The sequence below is a fragment of the Rhodamnia argentea genome, chromosome 6 (genome assembly GCF_020921035.1).
Source record: "Rhodamnia argentea isolate NSW1041297 chromosome 6, ASM2092103v1, whole genome shotgun sequence".
Taxonomy (NCBI): Eukaryota; Viridiplantae; Streptophyta; class Magnoliopsida; order Myrtales; family Myrtaceae; genus Rhodamnia; species Rhodamnia argentea.
Window position 1 is genome coordinate 9,346,272 of NC_063155.1, and position 25,769 is coordinate 9,372,040.

At 40.6% G+C, this 25,769-nt stretch overlaps 3 protein-coding genes across 5 annotated transcripts; 1 reads left to right on the top strand and 2 right to left on the bottom strand.

The window, feature by feature from the left end:
- The first annotated feature begins 843 nt into the window (after nucleotides 1-843).
- LOC115741545 (1-deoxy-D-xylulose 5-phosphate reductoisomerase, chloroplastic) lies at nucleotides 844-6,695 on the top strand. The gene is made up of 12 exons (XM_030675514.2): nucleotides 844-1,362; nucleotides 1,915-2,084; nucleotides 2,285-2,371; nucleotides 2,676-2,801; nucleotides 3,063-3,125; nucleotides 3,324-3,473; nucleotides 3,588-3,655; nucleotides 4,095-4,206; nucleotides 4,318-4,422; nucleotides 4,601-4,722; nucleotides 5,723-5,869; nucleotides 6,282-6,695. Exons 1-12 carry the CDS (start codon nucleotides 1,266-1,268, stop codon nucleotides 6,448-6,450), a joined length of 1,416 nt encoding a protein of 471 aa, XP_030531374.1. The 5' UTR covers nucleotides 844-1,265; the 3' UTR covers nucleotides 6,451-6,695.
- A 5,942-nt stretch (nucleotides 6,696-12,637) lies between these two features.
- LOC115741623 lies at nucleotides 12,638-13,811 on the bottom strand. Its single transcript, XM_030675612.2, has one exon. It carries the CDS (start codon nucleotides 13,738-13,740, stop codon nucleotides 12,802-12,804), a length of 939 nt encoding a protein of 312 aa, XP_030531472.1. The 5' UTR covers nucleotides 13,741-13,811; the 3' UTR covers nucleotides 12,638-12,801.
- Nucleotides 12,675-24,784, bottom strand: LOC115741461 (probable inactive poly [ADP-ribose] polymerase SRO5). Of its 3 annotated transcripts, none has more exons than XM_030675380.2 (7): nucleotides 24,515-24,784; nucleotides 23,650-24,216; nucleotides 23,006-23,247; nucleotides 22,754-22,890; nucleotides 22,561-22,656; nucleotides 22,321-22,403; nucleotides 12,675-12,702 (listed from the first exon to the last, which is right to left on the bottom strand). In XM_030675380.2, the coding sequence occupies exons 2-6, from the start codon at nucleotides 24,189-24,191 to the stop codon at nucleotides 22,389-22,391; spliced, it is 1,032 nt and encodes a 343-aa protein (XP_030531240.1). In that variant the 5' UTR covers nucleotides 24,192-24,216; nucleotides 24,515-24,784; the 3' UTR covers nucleotides 12,675-12,702; nucleotides 22,321-22,388. The 3 variants fall into 3 exon arrangements, with proteins under 3 accessions (XP_030531240.1, XP_030531239.1, XP_048135872.1); XM_030675379.2 differs by having other exon boundaries at nucleotides 24,490-24,784; XM_048279915.1 differs by having other exon boundaries at nucleotides 23,650-24,214; nucleotides 24,480-24,784.
- Between the last annotated feature and the right edge of the window lie 985 nt (nucleotides 24,785-25,769).

The window sequence follows — 25,769 nt, forward strand, 5'->3', positions numbered from 1 at the left end:
TTTTTAAGTAGGTGTAATGAAGAAAGTTTCGATTTTTTTAAGATGCTGAGAACACGAACCACTTGGGAAAAGGACCACCCCTCGCGTGCGGAGCGTGCTTGCTGCATAGACACGCTCGTGAAATTGAAAACCTTCCTTTGTTTCCGAGCCTAATTCCTTAAAAAAATCGTGTATTTATTAGGTCTAGTCTCAATTCTGCTCTGAACTCTTTTATCTAAAAAAAAAACCTCAAACTTTAGATTCAATACACATCTGTTCCAATTTTTTTTTTGTCTAAGAGAAAAAGCATCAATTTTTAATCTAGTCCTAAATGTGCCTTCATTAGCCTCCTGTCCAAAAATTACCGTTAGCCATATCTAATTTTCGTATTCTAGAATGGTTTCATTTTGAAGATAATTTTTTTTGTCGCCTTTCTAATGTGGATTTGTTATTGATGTGGAAATACTACGCCAAAGTTGGGACGGGACCTTGGGAGTAGATTTGCAAATGGATTGGAATTTGGTATAAAATTCAAGATAAATTTAGAACTGGACTTAAAGTTTGAATTTTTTTCGAGATGAAAAAAATAAGTCCGAAACAAAATTGAGACCGAATTTAAAGTAAGTTTAGGATTCTTTTAAGTGTTAGGCCGTCATTTTCAAGTGACGATGAACTCAATCTAAATGGCTCACTCCTAGAGAGAGAGAGAGAGAGAGAGAGAGAGAGTGGGGAACAGGATTAAAAAGATTTCCCAGCAGGAAAGACAAGACTTTCTCCATCGCCGAACATAATTAAACCGCAAAAGGGAAGGGTTTGGACACACCAAGGAGAGGAATCTAATTTTGGGATGAGCATGGAGCAAGATGTATAATCTCGCCAACAATCTCTGGTTGGATCCCGACAAGAACCAAAAACAGCGTTGCTCATAAGCCTCCATTAGTTAAGGTTAAGGACCCAACCAGAGGGTATCTGAAGTTACTCAAGCTCTCGAGGACCGTCCTATAAGTTTGATTCCCCTCGCGTCCTATCCTTTTCCTGTCGTTATGCCCTCCCAACTTACCGTTTGCCATTAAAGGAACAGCACAGTCGACAGAGGAGACCCCCACCGAAGAACAAGACCCACCTTCTGGTTTCGTGGCCACATACACATGTTCGTTGTTTTTTGGGCCTATAAACATGCCCACTTGCGATTTCTAGACCACCCGTTTCATTAGATCACTCTTTCACTTCTCGTTTCCTCTGAAGTTCCCTCCTTTTCTTCGGTTTTGGCAAATTTTTGGTTCTCGATGGCTCTTAATTTGCTGTCTCCTGCTGAAATCAAGGCCGTTTCTTTCTTGGATTCTACAAAATCCAATCACCACCACCAACTCAATAAGTTGCCAGGTAGAGAGGTTCTTTCTGCTTCAGCTGCTTCGTTTTTTCTGAAACGCGGCGATGAAATTTGATTCAAAGGCGTTCTCTTTCGTCTTTGTTCTGGTAATTGGACTTGCGGAGGTCTTTGCTTTCGATCGTTCAGGAATCTCGACGAGCCTGAGCCAGGGAAACGGCGTTGTTCCTGGTCGTCGAGCTGGAATAAAGTGTACAGAAGTGTCGAGAGTCATTCTTTTGTATCTCTGTTGTCTTTTTACCCTGTCCAATGTGTAAAAAGGTTCACTTTTCTCGGAAAAGTCATGGTAGTTTTGGTTGTTAATGCGATTTTTCACTTCCATGTTCTCAGATTTTTATCCTTTTCCCTTTTGCGGAAGCTGTCTTTCATGAATAAGCATTCGGCTTGATGTAGAAAGCAGATGCATTATATGATCATGGTTCATTTGGAATTTGTGCAAGTGAAAGCAATCGGTTACTATGACTCACAGATTAGTAACTTCATGGACCGGGTTAATCTGAGCTTATGCAATGGACAAACGTTCTAATTATCTGCTGTCCGACGTTCAGGTGCATTTACGTTGAAGAGGAAGGATTGTGGAACGAGAAGAATTCATTGTTCAGCACAGCCACCTCCACCAGCCTGGCCTGGACGAGCTGTTCCCGAGACAAATCATAAATCGTGGAATGGCCCGAAGCCTATTTCTATTGTTGGATCTACTGGTTCCATTGGAACGCAGGTTTGAATATCATGATTTCTCTTTTGGTTTTTTTTTCGTTTCAAGTATTTGTATGAAGATCCTTGTTGATACCCCTATTTGATACTAAGTCAAAGTTCTTGAGGAACTGCAATGAAATGGATATGTTTTCTGAATTGATGTCAGCTTCTTTAGTCAGATTGCATTGTCATTTGTTGTAATCTGAATCGGGTGTTTTACAGACTTTGGACATAGTGGCAGAGAACCCTGATAAATTCAGAGTTGTGGCTATTGCAGCTGGATCAAATGTTACACTTCTATCTGATCAGGTAAACAATCTGTTGCCATGTCATGCTCAGTGTGACACTGTTTGACCGTAAAATCTACTAGATTTAGTGACATTAGACACTCGGCCCATATTTGAATCTTTTCAGCTATTGAAGTTCTACAAAATATGACACGATCTGTTCTTCACCTACTAATCTGGACTCCCTCGATTTTCTTGGTGAATTAAACATCACTTCTGTGAGTAAGTGGGTGGAAACAAACTGAAAAATATCATGGATTCGATCTTTGTAATCTGATTCAGATTGAAGCTTTGGATTCAGTGACTTTCTTTTCTGCATTTTACAGATTAAGACGTTCAAGCCTCAATTGGTCGCAGTTAGAAACGAGTCGCTGGTTGATGAACTCAAAGAGGCTCTATCTGATGTTGAAGAGAAGCCTGAGATCATTCCAGGGGAACAAGGAGTTATTGAGGTGTCTCATCTTTGTGCTATTGCATGGAATTTAAAGTTGAATAATGCTAGGTATGGTTAGACTGGCTTACAGAACTCGAATACTTGTGATGTGGCAGACTTGCACTGGTTGTTGAGTATAAATCACTTATTCAAAGGCCTTCGTGTAGTGCAGTCTGTCATACCCTTAAGTATACGTACTTTATTGACCAGCCTCGGTTTACCTACATTACTCTTCAAAGGTTTTTTTATGAAAACTATTACTGATAATGGATTTTTCCAGGTAGCTCGCCATCCAGATGCTGTAACTGTAGTTACAGGTATAGTTGGTTGTGCAGGACTAAAGGTAAAGTGTTGCATTTACTTCTGACAATTATTTAGGAAAGCTATTATTGAATTCTTTTACCTATCTTTTGGAGGTTTCAGTGCATCAATATGCCAGTGTGCTGTTCTTTCATCTCCCTTTTCATTTATGTATTTCCCTAGACCAGTAGCCATTGTAAACATCTCTAATTGACCTACTTTTATTGGTTAAAATTCTTAGCCTACAGTAGCTGCCATTGAAGCAGGCAAGGACATAGCTTTGGCCAATAAGGAGACCCTCATTGCAGGAGGTCCTTTTGTGCTCCCTCTTGCGCACAAGCATAAAGTGAAGATTCTTCCGGCTGATTCTGAACATTCTGCCATATTTCAGGTGTGAGAACTTCCACAAGAATGTTTGGAACTCATGTGCTTCTTTATCAGTGCTCACTTCTGTCATGCTCAATTAGTTTGCTTCAGAAGCTTAAAAGTGTCTATTTTTCTTCAGTGTATTCAAGGTTTACCTGAAGGTGCACTTCGGCGAATTATTTTGACTGCGTCGGGTGGGGCTTTCAGGTGTGAATTCGTTGTTTAGAATGTGAAGCTCATAAGTAAAATTTGTTTCAAGCATAGTATGTTTGCTTTAGGACAAATAACTTGGGTTAATCAGATATAGATGTCAAGTCTGTGACTAGGGTATGAATCTGGGTTGAATTTCTCTTGTTTTGAGTGACAGAGCTTTTTTGTTTAGGTAAAATCTACAATTTGATTCCTCCTAAACATTTTCCCTTTGGTTAGCACATGAAAATGCAGTTAGAGTAGATTTGTTAGCATGTGAACAAGTTTGTGCATTGTTTCATAATATGTAGTGCCTCTATCTTTTTATTTATTGTACTATTTGGGTGCCTGGAATTTCCGGAGGTTAGGTAAAAGGTATCTGGTCATAGCCTTTATCTTCATGGATGTGCAGTTTCCAGGACTGAGGAATTAATATGTGCCAGCTTTGTCATGACAGGGATTGGCCAGTAGATAAATTAAAAGATGTCAAAGTGGCCGATGCTTTGAAGCATCCTAACTGGAATATGGGGAAAAAGATTACCGTTGACTCTGCTACCCTTTTCAATAAGGTTTGTTGTATTCTGTGTTCAAACTTACCTCAAGCATTACACCATGAACAGGGCAAGCTTCTGCCTGTGCTTTTGCATTGTGCACCATTTAACTTTGACCTTCTTGACCAGGGTCTTGAAGTCATTGAAGCACATTATCTCTATGGAGCTGAGTATGACAATATTGAGATTGTGATTCATCCCCAATCTATCATTCACTCGATGATAGAGACACAGGTTCAGTTCTTATTCACTGAACCATGTAGCTATTAATGGTGGTGTAACTGTCCAACTGCTGATGACGGCGACAGCTTCCGAGTTTATATCTTAAATCATCTTAGGAATTTACTCAGTAGGACAACTGGGTACGAGTGTTGCTTATCATCTATCATCTTCCATATTTGCTCCTCTCCAGGATTCATCTGTTCTCGCACAATTGGGGTGGCCTGATATGCGATTGCCAATCCTCTACACAATGTCATGGCCAGAGAGGATTTACTGCTCTGAAATAACATGGCCTCGCCTCGACCTTTGCAAGTAATTATCCTTTTCTTGCCGGAGTAGGATTACGAATTTATCGTCAAATCTTTTTCAGACATATGAGTTAACAAAAAATTGTTGCTCTACTTCTCAAGATAAGTATTCGTTTGAAGGGAAACACTGTTACCTTAAAGCACTGGACTGGTGGCCTGAAAAGAGGCATTGGACTGGCTGCGCATTTCTGCATGTGTAATGGTTGCATATGAACTTTTCCCCCCATCTTTTGTGCACACACAACTGGGGGAGGGTTTGACATAAAGAAGTTTCATAGAATATGGTACATAATTAATTGAGCACCTAGTGGCTAGGGTGGGTGACTGCCCTCGGCAACCCCCTCAGGTCCTTCCCTGCTCATGGGCATGAAAGTCAAACACTGGGAAAAGTACACCGAAAGTCCTAAACTTTACGTGTTGAATGCAGTCATGGTCTTAAAAGTTTGGCTGATGCAGTTAAATTCCGAACCGTTTAAGAAAGAGCAATCAAGTCCTTCATGTCATCATACTTTCCGATTTCTCCTATCTGGCATCCTTAGGGCTGCCCGATAGGTGACTTTTGGCTGCCGCCTAAGCAATTTCGAGGGACGGACCTCATTGCTTTTTAAAAAAAAATAGGTTTAGAACTAGATTGCACCAACTGAAAGGGTAAGCACTCGATTGCTTTTGGTACAAAGGGCTTACTGCACTGACCTTTTCTCGTTAAACAATCTACAATGTTGGGATGATTTCATATTACACCGAAAAAGAAAATGCATATCGATAGAATATCAGTTGGAGATCTTGGTTCCAACCTTGGGATGTTGAGTACTCATGTCGTTTTGGTACTCAGTATATGGATAACATGAACAACATTTCTTTGAACATCATGAGGGTAACCATATCGGTGACAAGTGACATGGCTGAACTAATCCTATGTATTTTGGCTGCAAAGGGTAACATGCTGAAATCTTCTCAGTATCTCTTTTTTTGGTTTGATAAGATGCATTGTCTTCACGACACAGGCTTGGTTCACTAACATTCAAAGCTCCTGACAATGTAAAATATCCATCCATGGATCTTGCCTATTCTGCTGGACGGGCTGGAGGCACAATGACGGGAGTTCTTAGCGCAGCCAATGAGAAGGCAGTTGAAATGTTCATCAATGAAAAGTATGCATTCTGTTTCTTCATTTAGTTTTTCTGTGTAATTGACTGGACTTTCCCTGGGGAGTTATTAACAACTGCAGGAACCCGGTTCTAAGCATTTGAAGTCAGACTGGGTCTAACAAAAACTTAATAATTTATGTCAACAGTAAAAGATTTTCCTGAATCCATTTTGTTACTGATGGGGATTAGAAGCAAAGTTCTTAAATTCCCTAGTGAAAAGGGCATAAACCTTCTTATTTGCTTTCTATGGTACCTACCGATCTGGAAAAAGCCGGTGCTGGTTGCATTCTAATATGTATTATAACTTGAATGTTTGATCTCTCTCTTCATATAGACATGACTCCCATAATCCCTGCTTAAGTCAGTTTTAATGTATTGTAGGTCTTTTTTGAATGAATGATTTTCCTATTGTCAGGATAAGCTACTTGGACATCTTCAAGGTCGTAGAGCTTACTTGCAATAAGCATAGGGAAGAACTGGTCGAGACACCTTCCCTTGAGGAGATCATACATTACGACTTGTGGGCACGGGATTATGCAGCAAATTTGCAGCTATCCGCCAGGAGGACTCCTGTTCTCACATGAGTGAGAGCTAGGCCGGTGAAAATCCTCTTGGAATGGTGTATAGAATGAAACAACCTCGGGGAAGGTTTTCAAATGGGTCAACACATGTGGTTGAGTCAGTAGAAGAGGAAAACGTGATTTAATGACCAATTCCAAGAACATCTTTCACTAATTTCACAATTCTGAATGAAGGTCCAAGTTCATCTTCCCCCTTGTCTGCATTTTCTTCATGCTTTGATCTAATGTTCGAGCAACTTGTTATAGCATTTTTGGGCTATAAGGTGGTAAAACATCGATATCGTTCACACGGTGAGCAGTTTCTCAATGTGCATGTCTCGCTGCATGATCAAACCCCCCTCCCACGTCGGCATATGTTAGAAGTTCATCTACAAGTTGGAGGCACCTGATATCTGCAAGTTGGATTTTTCATTTCGCCTGTTGTTTTCTGCGGCATCTTTTCGGCTTAACGCCAAAACCCATCAGACTCAATTGCCTCGTTTAGCCATGGAACTAGCTGATGACACCATGCATGTAGGAGCACCCGGACATGAGTCTGGGTTGCTCTGTACATATGTGCAATCTTCATTTGTGTGTGTTTTTCGAAATGTTCAATGCAGATGAAAAAGGAGGGATGAAAAGTTTTAAATATAAAGTTTGCACTGGGTTTCCTTTCAAATGAATAGCCTAACAGTCTATATGATACATGAAGCGATGAGCTACCTGTAATCCAGATCATGGGCTTCTTTTTCGCTGACCCAGAAAGGAAAAAAGGCTCAAATGCATGGTAAGAGACAGATGCGGTTGCAACTCTATGGGGCTAGCTCTTTGTTAAAGCATCTTATCCTGTCTTCTTTTTCCATGAAAGCTCAATTCTGCTTAAAGAGAAGGAATGAGTTCCTTTTCTAGCCTATCCCTAGCTCTCTCTCTCTCTCTCTCTCTCTCTCGGGAATGATTGTGACGTTTATAACGTCGAATTGAGCCATTATTTAAAAATTATCTATGTCGGTGCTGGTCGTGTCACGTAGCGTTCACGTCAGCGATTTCTAATCAAAACTTTATCGGATGAACTCAATTGGTAAAATGCGAAAAGGTTTATGACTTAATTAGCAAAATTAAAAGGTTTATGACTGAACTGAATTGACAAAGGTGTAATGGAATAATTTTTCCATATGCGAGGGAGAACTTGGGGATTGAAGAGAATTTAGTAAGATCGTCCCTTTCGACAGAGAATTGACACTTTTCTTTTGAGGTGGGGTTCTTGTGCACATGGCCAGCTAAATTCCACAAACAATCCTTAACTACAAGCGCACATAATGAAAGGGATTTGGAACCAAACTGCACAGCAAATTGTACATGCCTAATTCGGCGAAACACATAAAGTTATAGCAATCTGTCTACTATCTTACAGCATGTCGATAGTGAATTTCCAACCTAACTCTTGGGAATAAGAAGAGTAAGTCAAGCATGGTACTTTTGCGATCCTCCCGGAAAACATTTCTTGAAAGCTGGTACTCATCCCGTCGCAAGAAATAAACGCAAATCGTTCGATCGGTGTGTACACGTTACGACGTGACGAACATTATGACGTGCCGAAGAGAAAATGGGAAGGCCTTCTATGCGCTATCTTTATGTTTTCTTCCTAACTCATGTTCAATCATTCAATTCTAGTTTTATGGAAGGTGCAATGTTTTATGCGCCTCTCTCTTTGTTTCATTAAGGGTACGTTTGTCTCACTGAAAATTTCATGAAAAAGAAAAATACTGTCTATGAAAATCATTTATTTGATAGTTTCAGGAAAGTGATTTTCTTTTTGCTAGAAAGGGAAGTTAGTTTTTTCTTGAATCTAAATTTGTTGTTTTCAATTCACGGAAAACATTTTCTGTAGATCAATTACTTTTTCGTCTTCCAAATGTTGGAAAATTGGAAAAAAATAATTTCTCGTAAACAGTTTCCGCAGCAACAAATAATCTTTAATGTCTTCTTGTTATAATCATTGGACAACATAGGCCTATCTGATTGTATGAGAATACTATACCGTGGGGAAAATAATAATATAAAAAAAGGTCTTAAACCTATTACATTTGTGCCAATTCAATCTTTAACTTTTTAATTTGCCCAATTTAATCCTAAATATTTTGATAATATGCCAATTCAGTCCTATTGCTCGGAAATCTCTTACGCCAATGTGCACGTTGGACATTCTATGTTGCACGGCCATCTTTGACATGGATAATATTTTGATTTTTGATTTGAATTTTTTCATTATTATTTATTTTTCCTTTTCTCACTTTTATCTTTGTTTTTTTTTTTCCATTGTGTTGACGACCCCAGTGCGGCCTTGTTGGCCGAGGCCGAGGGCGCATATGCCCTTGCCATAGCCGTTGGCTAGACAGCCCTCGCCGGTACCCTTGTTGGCACAATGAAACAAAAACAAAGAGAAAAATATTAAGAAAAAATTATAAAAAAAATCGATTCCTGTAAAAAGAAAAACTAAAAAAATTATATCACGTCAGCACAATGGACTTGTCAAAGGTGTAGGAGTAGATTAACCAAATTAAAAGATTTAAAAATGCAATGAATTTAATAATCTTTTGGTAATTTTTCTTTTAAATTGAGATACGTTATGTTGCGCGGAACAAGTGATCGAATGATAAAATAGACAGAACAAGAAAATAAATCGGACACCGGATGTACATGGTTCGGTCGTAGAGACTTACGTCCACAGAAAGAGCAAGAACGAATTTCACTATAGATCAAGCGATACACGGAGATTACAGACCAAACTCGAGTAACTCAAACACTTTCGGTGTTTCCAAGCCCCAATTACATTCAAGAACGCACATGGTGTTTAGCCCCCAATTCCTAACGAAATAATCTCTCAATCTCGTAAAGGAATTACACAAATCTAATCTTAAGATTTAATCTGTTTCGACACTCGAATTCTTGATATAATTCCACGAACAAAACGAAGTCCCAATGTCAAGCACTCGCTTGGAAACAACGCTTCAAGAACTCCTACGATTTCTTCAGATGAAATTTACGAGCAAAACCAACGCACCCACTGCCAAGCACTCAAGAACAGCGCTTCCTCAGTGTACTTTCTTTTTTTTGCATACCTTTTATATTTATTTAGCAATCCAAGAACCCAAACCGAAATCTTCAAGGAAAAGACATCCGTGAGAATATTTGTAGAGATATTCCTACTGCTTCGAGGAGTCCAAGTTGAATGGGTCGAACGAAGTGACTTCCATGTATACCTCACCCTACTAATTTGGTATAAAACAAAACTAGTTATCCTTCTGCAACATGGACTCTTACACCAAATCGGAAATTTTAGTTTCCGTAGCACGCCATCGGACTTTCACAATATTCCAACCTCCACTTTCCTTTACTGAGTCGGCTTTCATATAATTAATCTTGGATCGGGTTTCGTTGACGAGCTTAAATTCGAGACATATTTTAACACGTTATTGTTATTCTTCTTCTTCTTCTTCTTTTTTATTTGTGTGTGTGTTGGTCGGAACGTTCTTCCTCGTTACCCAGTCATTTCACTTTCAAGCCCCACTTGCCAGGACCCTCCACCTCAAATTTTCCATCACCTCTCTCTAACTCTTCTTACAGCACAGACAGAGATTGGCACAAATTCCGGGGTGGAGGCAGTGTGAGCGGGACAGGATTGGCTTGAACGACACGACCAAAACACAAAAAAAAAAGACAAGACAAGAGACCGAGACCGTTCCAGCGTTCCAGCTTTGTTCATAGATCCTGTTCATTTATGCTTTCATGATGAACGTGAAACTTGGGAAGACTCTCTTTGCCCTCCTTTTCTCCTCTTTCCTTCCTTTTTCGTGAGGAATGTGTGACCCGGGAAGGCGGAAGCTGCGTTTGATTCCGATGGCTGGCGGGTCGGGTCGTCACCGCAGAATGGGATCGATGGGATTGGAACGCCATGAACTTGACCGACATGCCCTTTTTTGTTTTTTTGTATTTGGGCCCTCTCGTCCTTCTTCTTCTTCTTCCCTATCCTTTTAGCATTTGACGTATCGCATAAGCTGGAGTAGACACAATGGGTCCTCGAATTTTTAATTTTTTTCAACGCGATCAATGAATTTTGGTCAAATGTGCAATATCATCCCTGAATGTGGCCTGTGAACTTTGATCCAATATTCAATGTGGTCCTCGAGCTCTTAAACATTTTCATATTGTATATAGGCTACATCGAATAGTTATCGAAAATTCATGGATCGCGTTGAATATATTAAAAGTTTATGGACGATTTTGCACATTGAGCCAAAATTGAGAGACGATATTGTAGACGACATTAATTGCACGTTGAACTAAAGTTCAATGATCATTTATGTTATTATCCCATGAAATTACAATAAGTAGTTTCTTATGAATGTCTTTCTTCTTCACAAAAATTTTCCGCGTTCGATCGTCTAGGAGAGCCCCATATTTCGCGGCAGGCCAAAGTCACTTCAAGAACTCGGGACACCCCGATTAAAGGGTCCAAATTGTCATTGATTTCGTGACGAACCGTATAGTGAGCAAAACAAGCTGGCCAGTTCAAGGGAATGTTATCACCATAGCGAGTAATGTTACCGAGAATAACCAGGCGCATCGGTTACACAAAAGGCAATTTTGATAGTCACAACGCTCCCCTACCTTGTCGACCTTGAGATGCATTTATTTCGCAAAAAAAGAAAAAAATTTGAAAATTTTTTGAAAAAAATGATTTTTCATATTGCGTACCAAAATGAACGAGCTGAAAATATCTTCGTCGTCCACCATTCGGACGTAGATTATCATCGATAATGCAAACACTTTGCATTGGCTAATTATTTCAAGAGATACAAATTAGCATATTTTATGAAACTACTTTTTGAATTATTAATTTTTCGCGAAATAAACAGTGCTTCAAAAGCTTCCTTTTGTCCGACCACAAAAAAAAAAAATAATAATAATAATAAGAGGTTCCTTTTGAAAAATTTCAATCTTATTTTAGGCTTGAGTGGTAATGGAGCGCCTCTTTCCCTCTTTGTCTTCTGTCGCCGGTCTCTCCTGTCGGCTAATCCCGGAGCTGGTCGGATCCGAAACAGCTGGCCGTAGGTTTCCTTTTTCCGACAAACAGCAGCGCCGCCGGCGGCGACTTTTTTTCTCCGATGCGTCCCCGCGCACTTCGCCGTCGCTAATCCTACGCGTCGTGTTTTAGGTACGAACCCGAAATTCCCACGGCAACCGACAGAAATCGAGGGAGCCCCCAAGAACGTCAACTCATATGATTGTGCAATTATGCCGTCGCTGTTGGGTTTCATTCTTCGGTGAGCTTGATTGACGATTTCTTTTCCGCTTATTTTTTTTAATTTTTTTTAAAAAACCCATTTTTTTTTAAAGTACTTTGATGTGGATGGTGACTTTATTTATATATTTTGATTGTAATTTGTCTTAATCGCACTTCCGTAACGTCAAGCTTCTAGTTTTCCGCTTGCTTGCAAGGCATACCCTGTTAACCTTGATGAAATAATAATTAATTAGTAATTGGGCTTTAGTTAAAAAGGATTAATATTATGAACAATTCCAAATTAGTATAGCTGTAATAAATTTATTTCGGACTAATCTTTTTATCATCGAAAATCCAAAACCGACATACCTGTGATAAATTTATCCCGAAATAATTTTTTGGCCGCCAAAACTCCAAATTGATACGTTTGTGAAATATTTACCCTCCATTAGTTTCCGTTAAATAAGGTTAATACCACGAAAAATCTCAAAATTAGTATAGTTGTGGCAATTGGAGATAAAATTCTAAATTGGCATACCCGTCAACTATCATCACATGTCTTCGACAAAAACAAACTGTCTCATGCATCCAATTTTGCAATTTGATCATAAAATTTAACAAAGATTAACGGATGACAAATTTATCACAAGTGTACTAAATTTGAGATTTTTTGTGGTCAAAAAATTAATTCGAAATAAACTTATCACATCGGTTTGGAATTTTTCACAATATTAATCTTGATAAAATTTAATTATTTTTCTTTATTTAGTAGGCTTCCAAATACTTAATTTTTCTTCTGCTGGAGGACGATTTTCTCTCCAGAGAGGAAAAGCGGAAAGAAGGTTATCTTCTGCACATGATCGCGGCTGCTTTTGCAGCTTTAATAAAGAGAACGGAACAAGCACCGCAGTGGGATTATGCAGTTAATCACTCTGGTTTAATCGTAATTTACACATATAAACACCCCCACCCCACCCCAAAACCAAAACCAAAGCCAAACTTTAAATCCCAGATCGACCTACGAAATCTACCCAGAAGAAGATGCAGCGCCAAAAAATCTTCGCTCACGAGAGTCCGAGATGAAGCGATCTTCAAAATGGGTGCAGATTCAAGTTCCTGCTCAGCCCGTTCGCGGTGGCGAGGAAGCCGACGAGGCCTGCTCTTTGAGGCGGGAGCGGCTTCCTCTTGTCTTCGTCATTGCCCGCCGTTTTTCCCCCGTCGCGAGCGGTGACGACGACGCCGCCGCCGCCGTCGTCGTCCTCCGCTACCGCCACCACCCGCTTCGATTCGCCGATCTTGTTGTCCCTCTTCTTGCTCGGCGCCACGAGCAGGAACGTGTCCTTGCTGCCGCCGTTGCTCCGGTTCAGCAGCAGGTCCTTGAACCTCCACCGCTTCGAGGATCCCGTCGAGCTGCTCTTCCAGCAGCGCTTCGTCGCGGCCGCCGCCGCAGCCGAGGGTTGGTCGCGCGACGGTTTCGGCCTCCAGACGCAGTAGGATCCTGGAGCTAGGCCGTCCAGCTCGTCCGATTCCGAGGAAGAGGAGGAGGAGGAGGAGGATGACGTCCACTCCCTGTCCTCGCTCAGGAGCTTCTTCAGCGGCAGCCGGAGCTTCGTCGTCTTCTTCGAGTCGTCTTCGTCCTTCTCTCTCCTCGAGACTCCGTTCAGAAGCAAATCTCTGTTGAAGACCGGGTACGCAGGCCGAATTTGGCCGTTGTAGAAGATCTCATCGGCGGAAATCGGAGACATGCCTGGCCCGTCGCACACGAAAGCGAACTCTTCTTCTTCTTCTTCTTCTTCTTCCTCAACGTCCTCGTTATCGAACTGGGTGCTATCGCTCTCCTCGCCCCCTGCTTCTTCGCCCGGCGGCTGCGAGTGTTCGGTGCTGGCTCCACCGAAATTCATGGCGTCGAAACAGAACGGGTCGGAATCGAGCCCGAGCTCGTCGACGACCCGAGCGGCGATCTCGGCGAGCTTGCCTGTGGAGTAGCTGCTGAGGCTTGGGGATGGAGAGAGCAAAGCTGATGCCTGCATCTTTGCATGTACTCTGTTTCTCTGTCGCTTTTAGAGAGAGAGAGAGAGAGAGAGGAAATGGAGACCGTGTGCGGGTGGTTAGGGGGAGATATATAGCTGTCAAGTGGTTGTGGAAATTTGATTTTCCCATTACATCTTTTTTAATTAATTGCCGTTAACGCAAGAAAAAAAAATGTGAATTTCAGGAAAAATTAACAATGGGGGTAATTGCTGCAAGGATAAATTCCAAATAAAAATACGAAGAGACTTCATTTTTTTTCAAATAAGAATCTCACCAATGATATTTTCATCATATTATTTTTTAAATATTTTTTTATATTTATTTATTATTATTATTTTTTTTTTTTTTTGCACTGAGCAAGGGCTCGCAGGTTGCGGACAAAGTCTTGTCCAGGTGAGGCCGCCCTCAACGACCACTACGCTTGTGGCTGGCGAGGGCCGGAGCCCTTGTGGATGGTCCGCCATCAACCACCGGCTAAAAATAAGAGGGAAAAAAAGGAAAAAAAAGAAGAAGAAAAGAAAAAGAACCGAAAGAAATGAAAAATTTTGAGAGAATGTAAATGATGAAAAAATCCTTGGTCATGTCCTTTTTTGTTATAAAGAAAGTATTTTAGGCCTTTATTTGAGAAAATGAGAATATTTTAGGTCTTTATTTGAAAATTTTCCTCGCTATAATTTACTTCTTTAGACCCCCCCTTTTTTTTTTGTGGGTCGTAAGAGTTAATCTTGTTTTAAAGAATTAATCGCCGCGTTTTGCTTTCGCAAATAGTGGCATGTCCGCCAGCCTCCCGGGTAAGCTGTGAGTTTTGCTTTGCTTTGATCGCACGTAACGTCCCATTCCGGACAGATCAACCTTTCTTTTGTGTTCATATCATCCCAAATGGACGGGTACCGTGCTCGCACGTGTCTGACTTTTTTTTTTTTTTTTCTGAACCTTGTCCTCATTAAAAAAAAATCAAAATCAAAAAAGGAAAAAATGAAGAAGAAGAAAAAGCAGGAAAGCCATTGGTTTTGGATAGGATGGCGAGGAACGAGATTGGGATTGCTTTTGGTACTCGCTAGTCGCTATTAGGGGGTGAGCAAAAAAGACCGCCCGAATTGGACCGAGATCGATGGTCCGGTTCCCGATTTTAGGAGGATTCGATCCGGTTTCCGATTTCTAAAATTGGAATCGGGGATCGGGCGGTCCAGCTCTCGGTTCCGGGGCTCAAGACTCGACCGGAGCAGTCTTTTTTTTAAATTTTTTTAAAAAACAAACCTAATAAAAGCTATGCAGCAACCATTTTTTTCAATGAATCTGGAAATTAAGTGTGTTTACTAATGTCTGGTTTGTATCCAGTGGATGTTTGCATATAGAGTTCATTGAATAGTGAACGTGTAGGTTGTAAATTTGTAATAGAGTTTATTTGGAGACTGTATGTTTACTTGTATGTGATTGATTGAAAAATTACGAAGTGTGCATCTACTTTTCGGAACCGTGGATCGAAAACTCTTGGAATCACCGGAGAACCGGACCGCACCAATCGTTCGGTTCGGTTCCAGGTTTCGAGGGTGGTTGGTTCGGTCCGTGGTTCCAAAAGTGAGAACTGGGACCACCGGTCCGATTTTCGATTTTTTATGGGAACCGAACCGGACCGGGAATCGCTCATCCTTAGTTGCTACTTCTTTTATAATGAGTTTAGATAGCGGTAGTTGTATTCCGCGTTGCATGATTTAATTATCATTTAACTTGCTAACCTTCTTTTTTTTTTTCTTGTTTTTAATTTAATGCTTAATTGAGCACAAGAAAGACCCGCCCCCTTTTTTGTAGTTAACACGTGACCTCCGTGACACGCGATATTGAATAAACAAACACGGCACGTGTAAAAGAGAAGAGGTCGCTTCGCTTGTATGTCAATCTCATACTCGATTAGGTTAAAAAAAAGAGAAAAAAAAATCAAATGAATTTAATTTATTTCGCGAAAAGTGAATAGTCAAAAATTATTTTATTTTTCTATAAAAGTGATCGCTTATAAAAATAAATGACAGGATTTTTTTTATCATTCGCGGAAATATTTAGACATAAATTATTGCCGATAATGAAAATATTTTTCATTTGCTAATTATTTCAAGCAATACGAGCAATTAATTTTAGAAAATTATTTTTCAAATGACTCGTTTTTCTCGTGAAAAATGAATCGTGAAAAATGCAACATTTTCAATGATGCCATTGGAAATTTTCATTTGGCTACTATTTAATATTTTGGTCAAATTTTTTGTGGTCGGATTGGTTGCCTTGAATTTCTGCTTTTCATAAGGGAACTATCGACTTTTTGAGTCTCTTCTATCACAAACTATGCAAAGAAAAAATTTGCTTTTGTCGAATGGTTTTTCTATACATTGTGTGCTCAATGAATGGTACCGAATATCAAAGTTAGTGTTAGGATACACGTGTTAGAGAAATCTCACATAAGAGAATTAGTTTGGTGTAAAACAGTTAATATTATCATAATTGACCTATAACTCGTTGGCTTAAGTTTTTGAGTGAAAATAAATCCGGTCATAATACTTAGTTTGAGCTAATAGTAATGAAGAGTGTTATTATTCGTATTGAACTCGCCCCTGAAGTACTTAATTCAAGGTTTGTCGTTGCAGGTACCTACCAAAGCGCGAAGGACTCGTTCAATTCTAGGAATTTTTAGTCTATTGAGAGGAAAAGATGATATTCTAACAATGCTGATCGAGAAATCGAATTCAAATCAAATTAATTAAATGGGAACGCGGTTACATCCATGAGAAAAATTAAGGAAAGCTATGTTCCCACTCCCTTTTCAACTGCCCCAAATGACTGATTTCTTTTTTAATAGTTAATTCGATTTGTTTCCTCCAAAATCAGATGGCTAATTAATTTGCTTTTTGGTAAATGTGATCCCGATTAATTTGATCCTACCACTCAGTGCACGTCCACGTCGGATTATGAAAGTCAGTCTTTATTATGTTTTGGATTGGAATGAGGTGCTGTGCAGAAAGAGGGAAAATGAACCAAAAAGAGCAAAATAGAATAAATTTATCTTCGTTGCTAATGATAATCAAACTAAAGAAGAAGTTTAGCAACTAGTGTACTCACACCGAACTTTTATGAGTTCAAAAACTTAATTTTATACGTGGTTAATATCACGAAAAATCCTAAATTGGTACACTTATGATGAATTTACATCAAATTATTTTTTCGATCACAAAAAAACTCAAACTGTACACTTGCGATAAATTTACCACAAAAAATCTAAAAATAGTACACACTTGACAAATTTACCCAAACTAATTTTTTAAGCACCAAAAACCCTAAATAGGAACACGACGAATTTACCATTCATTAGTTTATATTAAATTAGGTTAATTCCACGAAAAATCCCAAACCGATACATCTTTGACAAACAAAGGGTAAAAATCCAAAACTGGTGCGCCCATCAACCGTCACGTGTCATCCAACTCAGCAATTTGATGGTAAAATTTAACGGAAACTAAAAGAGTGTAAGTTTGTCATAGGTGTACCAACTTAAGATTTTTGGTAGTCAAAAAACTTAGTTTGAGGTAAATTTATCACAAGTATGTCAATTTGTGGTCTTTGATAGTCAAAAATATAATTTGAGATAAATTTATCATAAGCGTACCAATTTGAGATTTTTGGTGGTAAAAAAATAACTTGAGATAAGTTTTTCACCAATCTATTAATTTGACATTTTTTTTGTGGCATTAACCCTTTATGTAACACGTAGAGTAGCCATCTAAACTTTTCAAATATCGAACAAAGAAAAATATATTTACATATACATAAATATATATTTGTTTAATACAGTGTACATTTATTATTTCCATCACCCATCTCATCATTTCATGACAAGGTGCAAGGGAAGCGCCAAAGGAATTGGGCCAGAAAGAAGGTGAGGCGTGCCGCGTGGGAGAGGTCTCTTGGCCCGTTAATGCAGATGACTGGGACTCCCTTTTATAATGAATTAAAAAAGAATGCTCTAGCCACAATGATGATGATGATGATGATGATGATGTCATCATCATCATCATCATCATCATCATCCATTCACACCAATATTGTTAATAGCAACCGACCCCTGATTTTGAGAGATGTCTGAATCACAAGACTGCGAAAGTGCTTGGAATCCCCTCCACAACTTTGTAGTGGTCTACACACTTGGGCTCGTTCTCACTATGGGCATGCTTCCTCACAATTAATCTTGGTGGAAAAAAATTGACCCGTCCGAAAAAAAAAGCTTCCGTGGTCAGAATGAATGATTTGAAAAGATATATAGTTGCTTGCGTCGCCCGAAAAAGAGGAATAAACAGACGAAATTTCTTCATCGACAAAAAAGGTACAGTCATAAATGGTTGCCCGTAAGGAAAACGCTTAGCATTAATCAATAATTTCAACCGTCACAAACAAAACATCTTTAGGAAAATATTTTTCAAGCCACTCATTCCCAACGAAACAAGCAGAATCTCAAAAGCATTTTGAACGGCGACATAACTAATTCTCTATGTTCAGATTTTTTGTTCTGGCTCTTTACATGGCGCGGGAGTCGATTATCCCGCACTTATGACGCTAGCGTCCCCAGTAGAAGGGTGAGATGAGTCGCTCCATAGCAACGAAATAATTTGGTTGAAAAAGCTTAGACCTTTAGAAGGAAATACAAATGTTTGTTAGATAATGTCGTGACATATTTAGATTCGTATGCCCTAGAAGTGATGCTCGAATTTTGAGCAATTGAAGCCCCAAAATTGAAAACCCCATATATTAATCTAGGGCTCTAAGTCAATGTTGGAGGTTGAGCTCATAGATCCGTTCCGATGTTACCTAACCAAGCAACGTATTTGTAGAATTAGGATTACAACATCTTATGAACACGACCCTTACTTTTAATTACTCTTTTTTAAAAGATTTTGGTACTTTGGGATTGATTAACTGATTTGATTGAACTAGTCAAGGGAAGGTTACGTTAGAAGAAAACGATAGGATTGGCGGTCTCATGAGTTAGGTTTCGTCAAGCAGCCAATTGAATCCTCGTAAGTTGTGCCATGAATGATGCTTCTCACTCTATCCAAAAAAAAAAAAAAAATAATTGACATTTTTTGGAAGATAAAAAATTAATTGACATTATCAAATATATATTTTTTATTTTTTTTTGGTTCCCACTGATTTGTTCCAAATAATTATTTAATTTCTAAAAAGTGGAAAGAAAGAAAAGAAAAGAAAGGAAAACGCCATTGCTGGCTTCGGTTTTGTCCTCGTTCTCCGAATACGGCAAGACCGGAGTGGGATTAAGACTTTTCCGGGTAGGTAAAGAGACATTGCAATCCAGTCCCAGCAGCCATCTTTTGTTTAGCATATTGCAAGAATGAAGGGTCATGTAAGGGACAGCCTGTCCTCCTTATCCTCGTAATATAAACAAACATAGGACTATGAAATTTTCGATTTGTTCTTTCATTCGTTCAAATTCCGCGTGAACGACTTCATTTTTTTTTTGGGTTTCTTGCCGACCGAGAGGCGAAAACGAAGAAGGAGGAGGAGGTGGATTGGATTGGAGTCTTTGTTTGTTCCAGAAACGAAACAAAGCAAAGGTCAGCGACCAACCAATATCACAATTTGAGGGGGGGAAAAGGTCAATAAAGAGAGGGAGAGCAGATTGCATTGTTTAATGGCCAAATCCTAGTAAAGTTCTCAGTCCCCCCCTCTCTCTCTGTCTCAAAATTAGCCTCAAGAGTTCATTGTTTAGCTTCAATGAAAAGCCCATGAGAGCTGTGATTTTGAAAGCAATCCCAGCCCAATGGGCTGAGATCCATCCACGCATCATCGGCCGGCGCACGGCACTTCCCGCCCCGTTTCCCGATCGCCCGATTACTCACGAGCTTATTAGGCTTCCCAAGAATCATTGCCCGGCAACCTGAAACCTGACCGAAGCTTCGTGGGTCGGTTGCCGCCGCTAAATATTGCATTTGAAATCTCATAAACCCTCCTAGAGCCTCCTACAACAAATGGACAGGTTCCCCTGGACCATCCAGACAGAAAGCCAGGCTATGATACTAGTCTAGTTTACACAACTAAAAACTTCTGAAAATTGGCCCTAGCAAAATTGCCATTCCTAGTCAGAAGAGAGGAAAAAAAAGGTCTCTAGCCTTAACCATAAGAAAGCAAGCCATCGGGTCGATAAAAAGCGAGCCCCCACCTATGTTACACGGACACGGGACATGGGACACGACACGCGACATGACACGACACGCCGACATGTGAATTCTCAAAAAGTAGAAAATTCCGACACGCTGGGACACGTTTTATATTATATGTATATTTTTATATATACACGATAAATTATTATTTTTATAATTTCAACAATAATACATCATGATGTCGAAACTATTATTAATCTCCTCCTTAGAAAGGTCTCACAAAATATATCATGTGTAGGCAAAGCAAAACCATACCTCGCGATAAAAAAATATATCATATGCAGAATTCAACTACATTTCATTTCAATAATCCATAAAATTTGGAGGGAAAAAAGAAGAAGCAATCCACAGAAGACAAAGACACCGGTTGAACATACAATATGGTTTTGAGATTTCTAAGAGTTGTATGTCATATTATCGAGTGATATGTCCAAGCCGATTATGATTGCCTTATTCAGTCAATAAGGAAAAATGCTAAAAGTGGGAACAAGACCGGAGCTGGGAGCAAAATTAAGTTGGGGAGACAGATAGGCGTACGTGATTCGCAGGCCAAGATGAAATGCGGGTGAAATTGAGGAGATCCAAAACCCCTGTCTCGAGCAGCGACGCGAACAGAGGAGATCCAAAACCCCCGTCTCGAGCAGAGGCATGAGCAGAGGAGTGATACCTTGAGGCGGCGCGGCAAGAGCCGAGGCGCGAGCAAAAGGAGCGATCGAGGCGCCGAGTTGAGGCGCGAGTAGAAGGCGCGAGCCGAGGCGCGAGCAGAAGGCGAGAGCCGAGGCGCGAGCAGAAGCTAGTCGACAATCGCGAGAGGGAGAGGTCGGCACGAGTAGAAGCCGGCGATGGGAGCTGGCGATGGCGGTTAGTTGTGAGAGGCAAAGGCCAATCGACAATCGTGAGAGGGAGAGGGAGAGGTGAGACTGGCGAACGAGAGGGATGAGTGAGAAATTAGGTCAAAATTGGACGTTTTGCCTATTTTAACGTTGGACACGCGAGTCCCTCGCGTGTCTGTGGAGTTGACCGCGAGTCCGGACTCGGACACGCGTTGACCGTGTGTCCAAGAAGAGTCTGGCGGTGTCCCAAGGTGTCGGACACGTGTCCGAGTCCAACACGGAAAAAATTTGCAAAACAGCGAGTCCGTGTAACATAGGCCCCCACACGCGAGAAGAACACTCCAAACCAAACACAATGACGGCGTCGCGTAAAATCGCCTTTCTTTCGCTGTCCGGATGTCCTATTCCAGGAAATAAGTCGGCGAGGAAGAAAGGACCAGAGACATGTGAATCCTTCCCCTGAATGAAAACTGTTCCAGTTTCAAACTTTTGACCTCTGGCTGCTGCTGCTGCTGCTGCTGCTCCATTACATCATTTTTGCTTGAGCCCCAAGGCTGGGAATAGACATAATCACAAACAACGCAGCCAAGTCCAAGTCCAAATATAAACCGTTTCCACCTATCCAGAAAAGAATGATGACTGGGCTTGGGCTTCCTCCATACTCTTCTCTCATCATTCTTCTTTTCAATTCAATCGGGTTACTAACTTCCTATTACGAAAAACTTTAAATTGATAAACTTATGATAAATTTACTGTAAATTATTTTTCTAACCACCGGAAACTCCAAATTGGTACACCTATCACAAATTTACCATAAGTTGATTTTTTTTTTAAATTTTATCGTCAAATTACTGACTTAGGTAACACATGGCAGTTAACAAGCGTCTTGATTTAGAATTTTTATCCTCTTTTTGTCTCGGGTATACCGATTTAAACTTTTTTGTGGTACTAATGAAAGATTAGTTTATCATAAGTGTATCAGTTTAGTGTCTTTAGTGATCAAAATAATAATTTACGATAAATTTGACATAAATGTATTAATTTTGGAGTTTTCGTGACGTTGACCCTTTAATCAATCCAAAGGAAGAATTTTGCCAGAGAAAAAGGACCTTTCGGCACGAATCTGACCCACCACGAAGCAGGAATACGCTTCTTTTCCAAGGGAGGAAAACTTCTAGCTGCAGTTTTCCATCTGAAAAGGCAAAAGCCAGCACCTTTCCAACGCACCCAAAAGAGTCCTTTATCTTAAAACCAAAACCAGGACAGCCGCCTTTTTGATGAAAAGTCAACGACCAATTGAAAACACTCACGTGACTAAATCTACCCTCTATTACTAAACTAAGCTTACTTGCCCATAAAGGAAATGGGCAAAAAATCATGGACCACGCCCGCATAAAGATGCATCATTTAATTACAGAAAGCTGGCTTAGGGATCAAGATCAACCGTCGAGACTTGCCACACAAGTTTCAGGACTACTCTGACCGACGCCATGTCAGAATGAAAATGCAATTATCATGATAATCGCGCAGATCTCCCTTTACGCGCCCTTGTATCTCAGTCTTATTCAAGTCCATCCCTCGTCCGGTAATCGGGCTGCTTCACGCCCCAGATTGCTGCAGACCAGAACAAATTATTCTCGCTACTGTTGTGACTTTTATGTTGTATGTGTGCTACCCTAAACAGATGTACTTGATCGAGAAAGAAACAATTATCAAAGGCATCAACTTGATTTCGAATTACTGTTATTATCGAAGGGACGATGATCCACACCTTAGTTCCAAAACTTTTGATGATTCTGGTCAGCAACCCATCCCCTGCAATTTGCCTAACTCTTTGCACCAGCAGATGCCTAGAAATCTTGCCGCCCTGGAAAATGATGATCATGTGCTGAGATAAACTCCAGCATTAAAGGGAAGCCGAAAAACAATGCTTGCTTGACAGACAAGAATGATGCGGTCCTTACGCTGTGCTGCTTAAAATACTTGGAGATCAAATTGACTTCGGATGGACGTAAGATCTTCGAGAGTTCAAAAATCAAAACCCGAACCGGCATCCAAGGGGAAGTCGGTTGCCACGACTCCTCCAAAGTTGTCGACAGCCCTGGTGCACATAGATTTTCACAGATCATCAGACCAGTTGATGGAGCAGGCAAAGTCGAACACACAAAGCTTGGGTCAACGCAAAATGCCGGAACGAGAAAAGAAAACTCGATTACCTCTCGAGCGACAAGGGGCTCCAAAGCTGACAACATACTCGGCCAACACGTGAGTGTTCACGTGGGTGCTCCAAACGATGTATCTCCTCGGAGACGATAAGTCATCAACACCCGAATCATACTGTTCCGAACTAGGATGAGACTGTTCCGAGCCAAAACTGACGAGCTCCGATTTCCCCAGTATGACTCGGCAAAGCAAGAGATGCCTCAGGCCGTCTTCATCTGCAGGGGCGGACTCAAGGCTGCCAAAGCATTACAAGAAAACTATTTAGGGCAAATGTCATCACACCAACAATATAATAACACGAGTCCGGAAATAACATGCTCACGAAACATACTCGTTCTACTACATTTAAATTGATCATAACTTAAAAGGAAATACAATAACGCGTCAAATTAACATATCTTTGCAGTCGTTTCTGCTTTCCAAATAGTATCTGTCGATTATTCGTGCGCCAATACCATCGCATGCACAATGTAATAACTCGAGTTCAAAACATATTCGTGAAGTATACTTTGTTCCTTTGGACATAACCTATCATAGCTTATAACGACGTGCTATATTAACTTATTTTCGTGATCGTAACACTTTCTCTATAGTATGATTTACGCAATTAAAAGGAGGGAGAAAGGAATTCCGGTACCATTCGAGAGGATGACCATCGGGAGCAAAATAAACTCCACAACCATACAAGCCACTGTTCTTAGGCTTCCCATCGTAGACAAAGCCATAGGAGATGATCTTGCAGACCTCTTCCTTCGAGGTCGCGTACCATGCGTACCTCACATTGGCAGTGCCGCTGCCGCCTTTTTTCTGCGCTGCCCGTAAGTAAACTTGAAACGCTTCGGCCCGTGCTCTCGCCCAGGCACTGGAGGAGCAATTCCGGTGGATCTCCGCCACGGTAGCTTGCACCCCAAGCGCACTCAGCCGGGAGACGAGCCTCTGGTTGATAAAGCGGTGGGCCTCGTCTCCCTCCCCGAGTTTCATCAACCCGGCGCCGGTGAACGGCGACAGAGCAGTGCCAGAATGATCTGCGGAGGCGACGCTCTCGCAATCGGAGATATCGTCCATCGGGCTGTGGATATCTGGACGGTTGAGAGCGTTTGCCGTATGGTTGAATTCGGGTGCGACTGCATCAGGAGTGGCGGTGTGTACAGTCGGTGGTTGATGTGTGGAGCCCGCCATTTTCGAACAACAAACCGATCCCCAACTTCTAAAACACAAAAACAACAGACGCAAAGTCGGTGCGGATTGAAGAAAGAAGAAATGGAATCGCAGAACGAACGGAGATAAAAAAAAAAAAAAAAAGCTTTCCGTTCATGAAATGACAAACGGCAAAACAGAGCCTCGCGAATCACCAACCCAAAACACTCGGGAGAGATTCTCGAGGCCTGGTGGTGGAAACGAAGCAAACAAGATTTCGAAAAGAGAGAGAGAGAGAGCGATGGAACGCAGCAAAAGCACGCATCATTGGAAAGCTTACAGAGGTTTTCAGGGAACTGAATTACGTTGGCTTCAAGAAACACTCCGACCGGAGCGAAGACAGGAGGATTCGCGCACGATTTCTCTAGATACAGAAATCAGAGAAGGACAACGAACAAGGAACGCAGAGAAACAGAGGTGGGTCTGCGTCTGTTGCGGCAACCTTGTGCTTCAATGGCGAGGGTTGAAGCGAGAGGAGGGTTCTTGCTTGAAGAAGACGAAGAGGGGATTTGAGTTGCAGGAGAAGGATTTTGTAGAAGAAAAACCAAGGGAACCGCTCTCCCTCCCACGCCACTCGCCCCACGTATTGCATAACGATCTTCTCCGTTTTTTTAACTTTCCTTTGGCGGTGCTGTCGTGAAGCATCAGCTTTCATCACAACGGCGTCGTTTTCGCCTTGCGTTTTCCCTGGAAATAAAATATCCAAAAAATCACTTAAAATAATTTATTTTTGAAAGTGAGGAATTCCGTGCTCAAGTAGAAGTGTCTCTCTTGTTCAGTAAGTCAATTGGGATTTTTGTTAACGAGTACTAATCAGCACTTGCTAAGCATCAAGATATAGAAATTTATCGCATGCAAAATACCGTCTTGCTTAACTTACACACGATTAGAAAATTAGAAATACGAATGTTTTTTTATTAGGTATCGCTAACGAAGCATTTTAAAAGTATTTGTTCACAAGATTTGTTTAACTATCGATACAGTATCTATGATAAAACATTAAAGATAAATTATTTATGAATTAATTGAATCTCCCGAAGCATGTAAATCCCGTTAATAAAAAGAATGAGAACGCAACGATCACTCGTTTACTTTTGTGGATAATTAGTGCACTAAAATTAAAAATTCACTAGCCTTGATAAGATGGTCGAAAATGAATAAAATAAGAAAAGCCGAAAGATGGAGGCGGTGCCGACCACAGGGATGAGGTGTTTTGAACCGTACGAAAAGACAACAGTGCCCTAGGACCTGTCATTGACCACCCTTTGGCAGAAATGTACATAATATCTCAATGGGTATTTCAAATTCTTTGGTAAAATAATTAATTACAAACCAAATAAAGAGGATAAGGACGGAGATTTTCGTAATATCATTTTTGGGTTTTTTTCTTTATGGTAAAATTATTAATTACAGATCAGATGAAGAGGATAGAGTAGAGATTTTGGTAATACCTTCTTTGGCACTTTTCTTTTCTATTGGTAAGTTTACTAATTACGGACCAAATGAAGAGGATACGATAGAGATTTCCGTAATACCTTCTTTGGCATCTGCGTAACATGT

Coding starts and splice junctions, on each gene's coding strand:
- LOC115741545 (XM_030675514.2), top strand. CDS start 1,266: ATGGCTCTTAATTTGCTGTCTCCTGCTGAAATCAAGGCCGTTTCTTTC. Junction 2,085..2,284: donor CTGGTTCCATTGGAACGCAG/GTTTGAATATCA, acceptor GGTGTTTTACAG/ACTTTGGACATAGTGGCAGA. Junction 4,423..4,600: donor ACTCGATGATAGAGACACAG/GTTCAGTTCTTA, acceptor GCTCCTCTCCAG/GATTCATCTGTTCTCGCACA.
- LOC115741623 (XM_030675612.2), bottom strand. CDS start 13,740: ATGCAGGCATCAGCTTTGCTCTCTCCATCCCCAAGCCTCAGCAGCTAC.
- LOC115741461 (XM_030675380.2), bottom strand. CDS start 24,191: ATGGCGGGCTCCACACATCAACCACCGACTGTACACACCGCCACTCCT. Junction 23,248..23,649: donor GATGGTCATCCTCTCGAATG/GTACCGGAATTC, acceptor ATGCTTTGGCAG/CCTTGAGTCCGCCCCTGCAG. Junction 22,891..23,005: donor AGCCCCTTGTCGCTCGAGAG/GTAATCGAGTTT, acceptor TATGTGCACCAG/GGCTGTCGACAACTTTGGAG.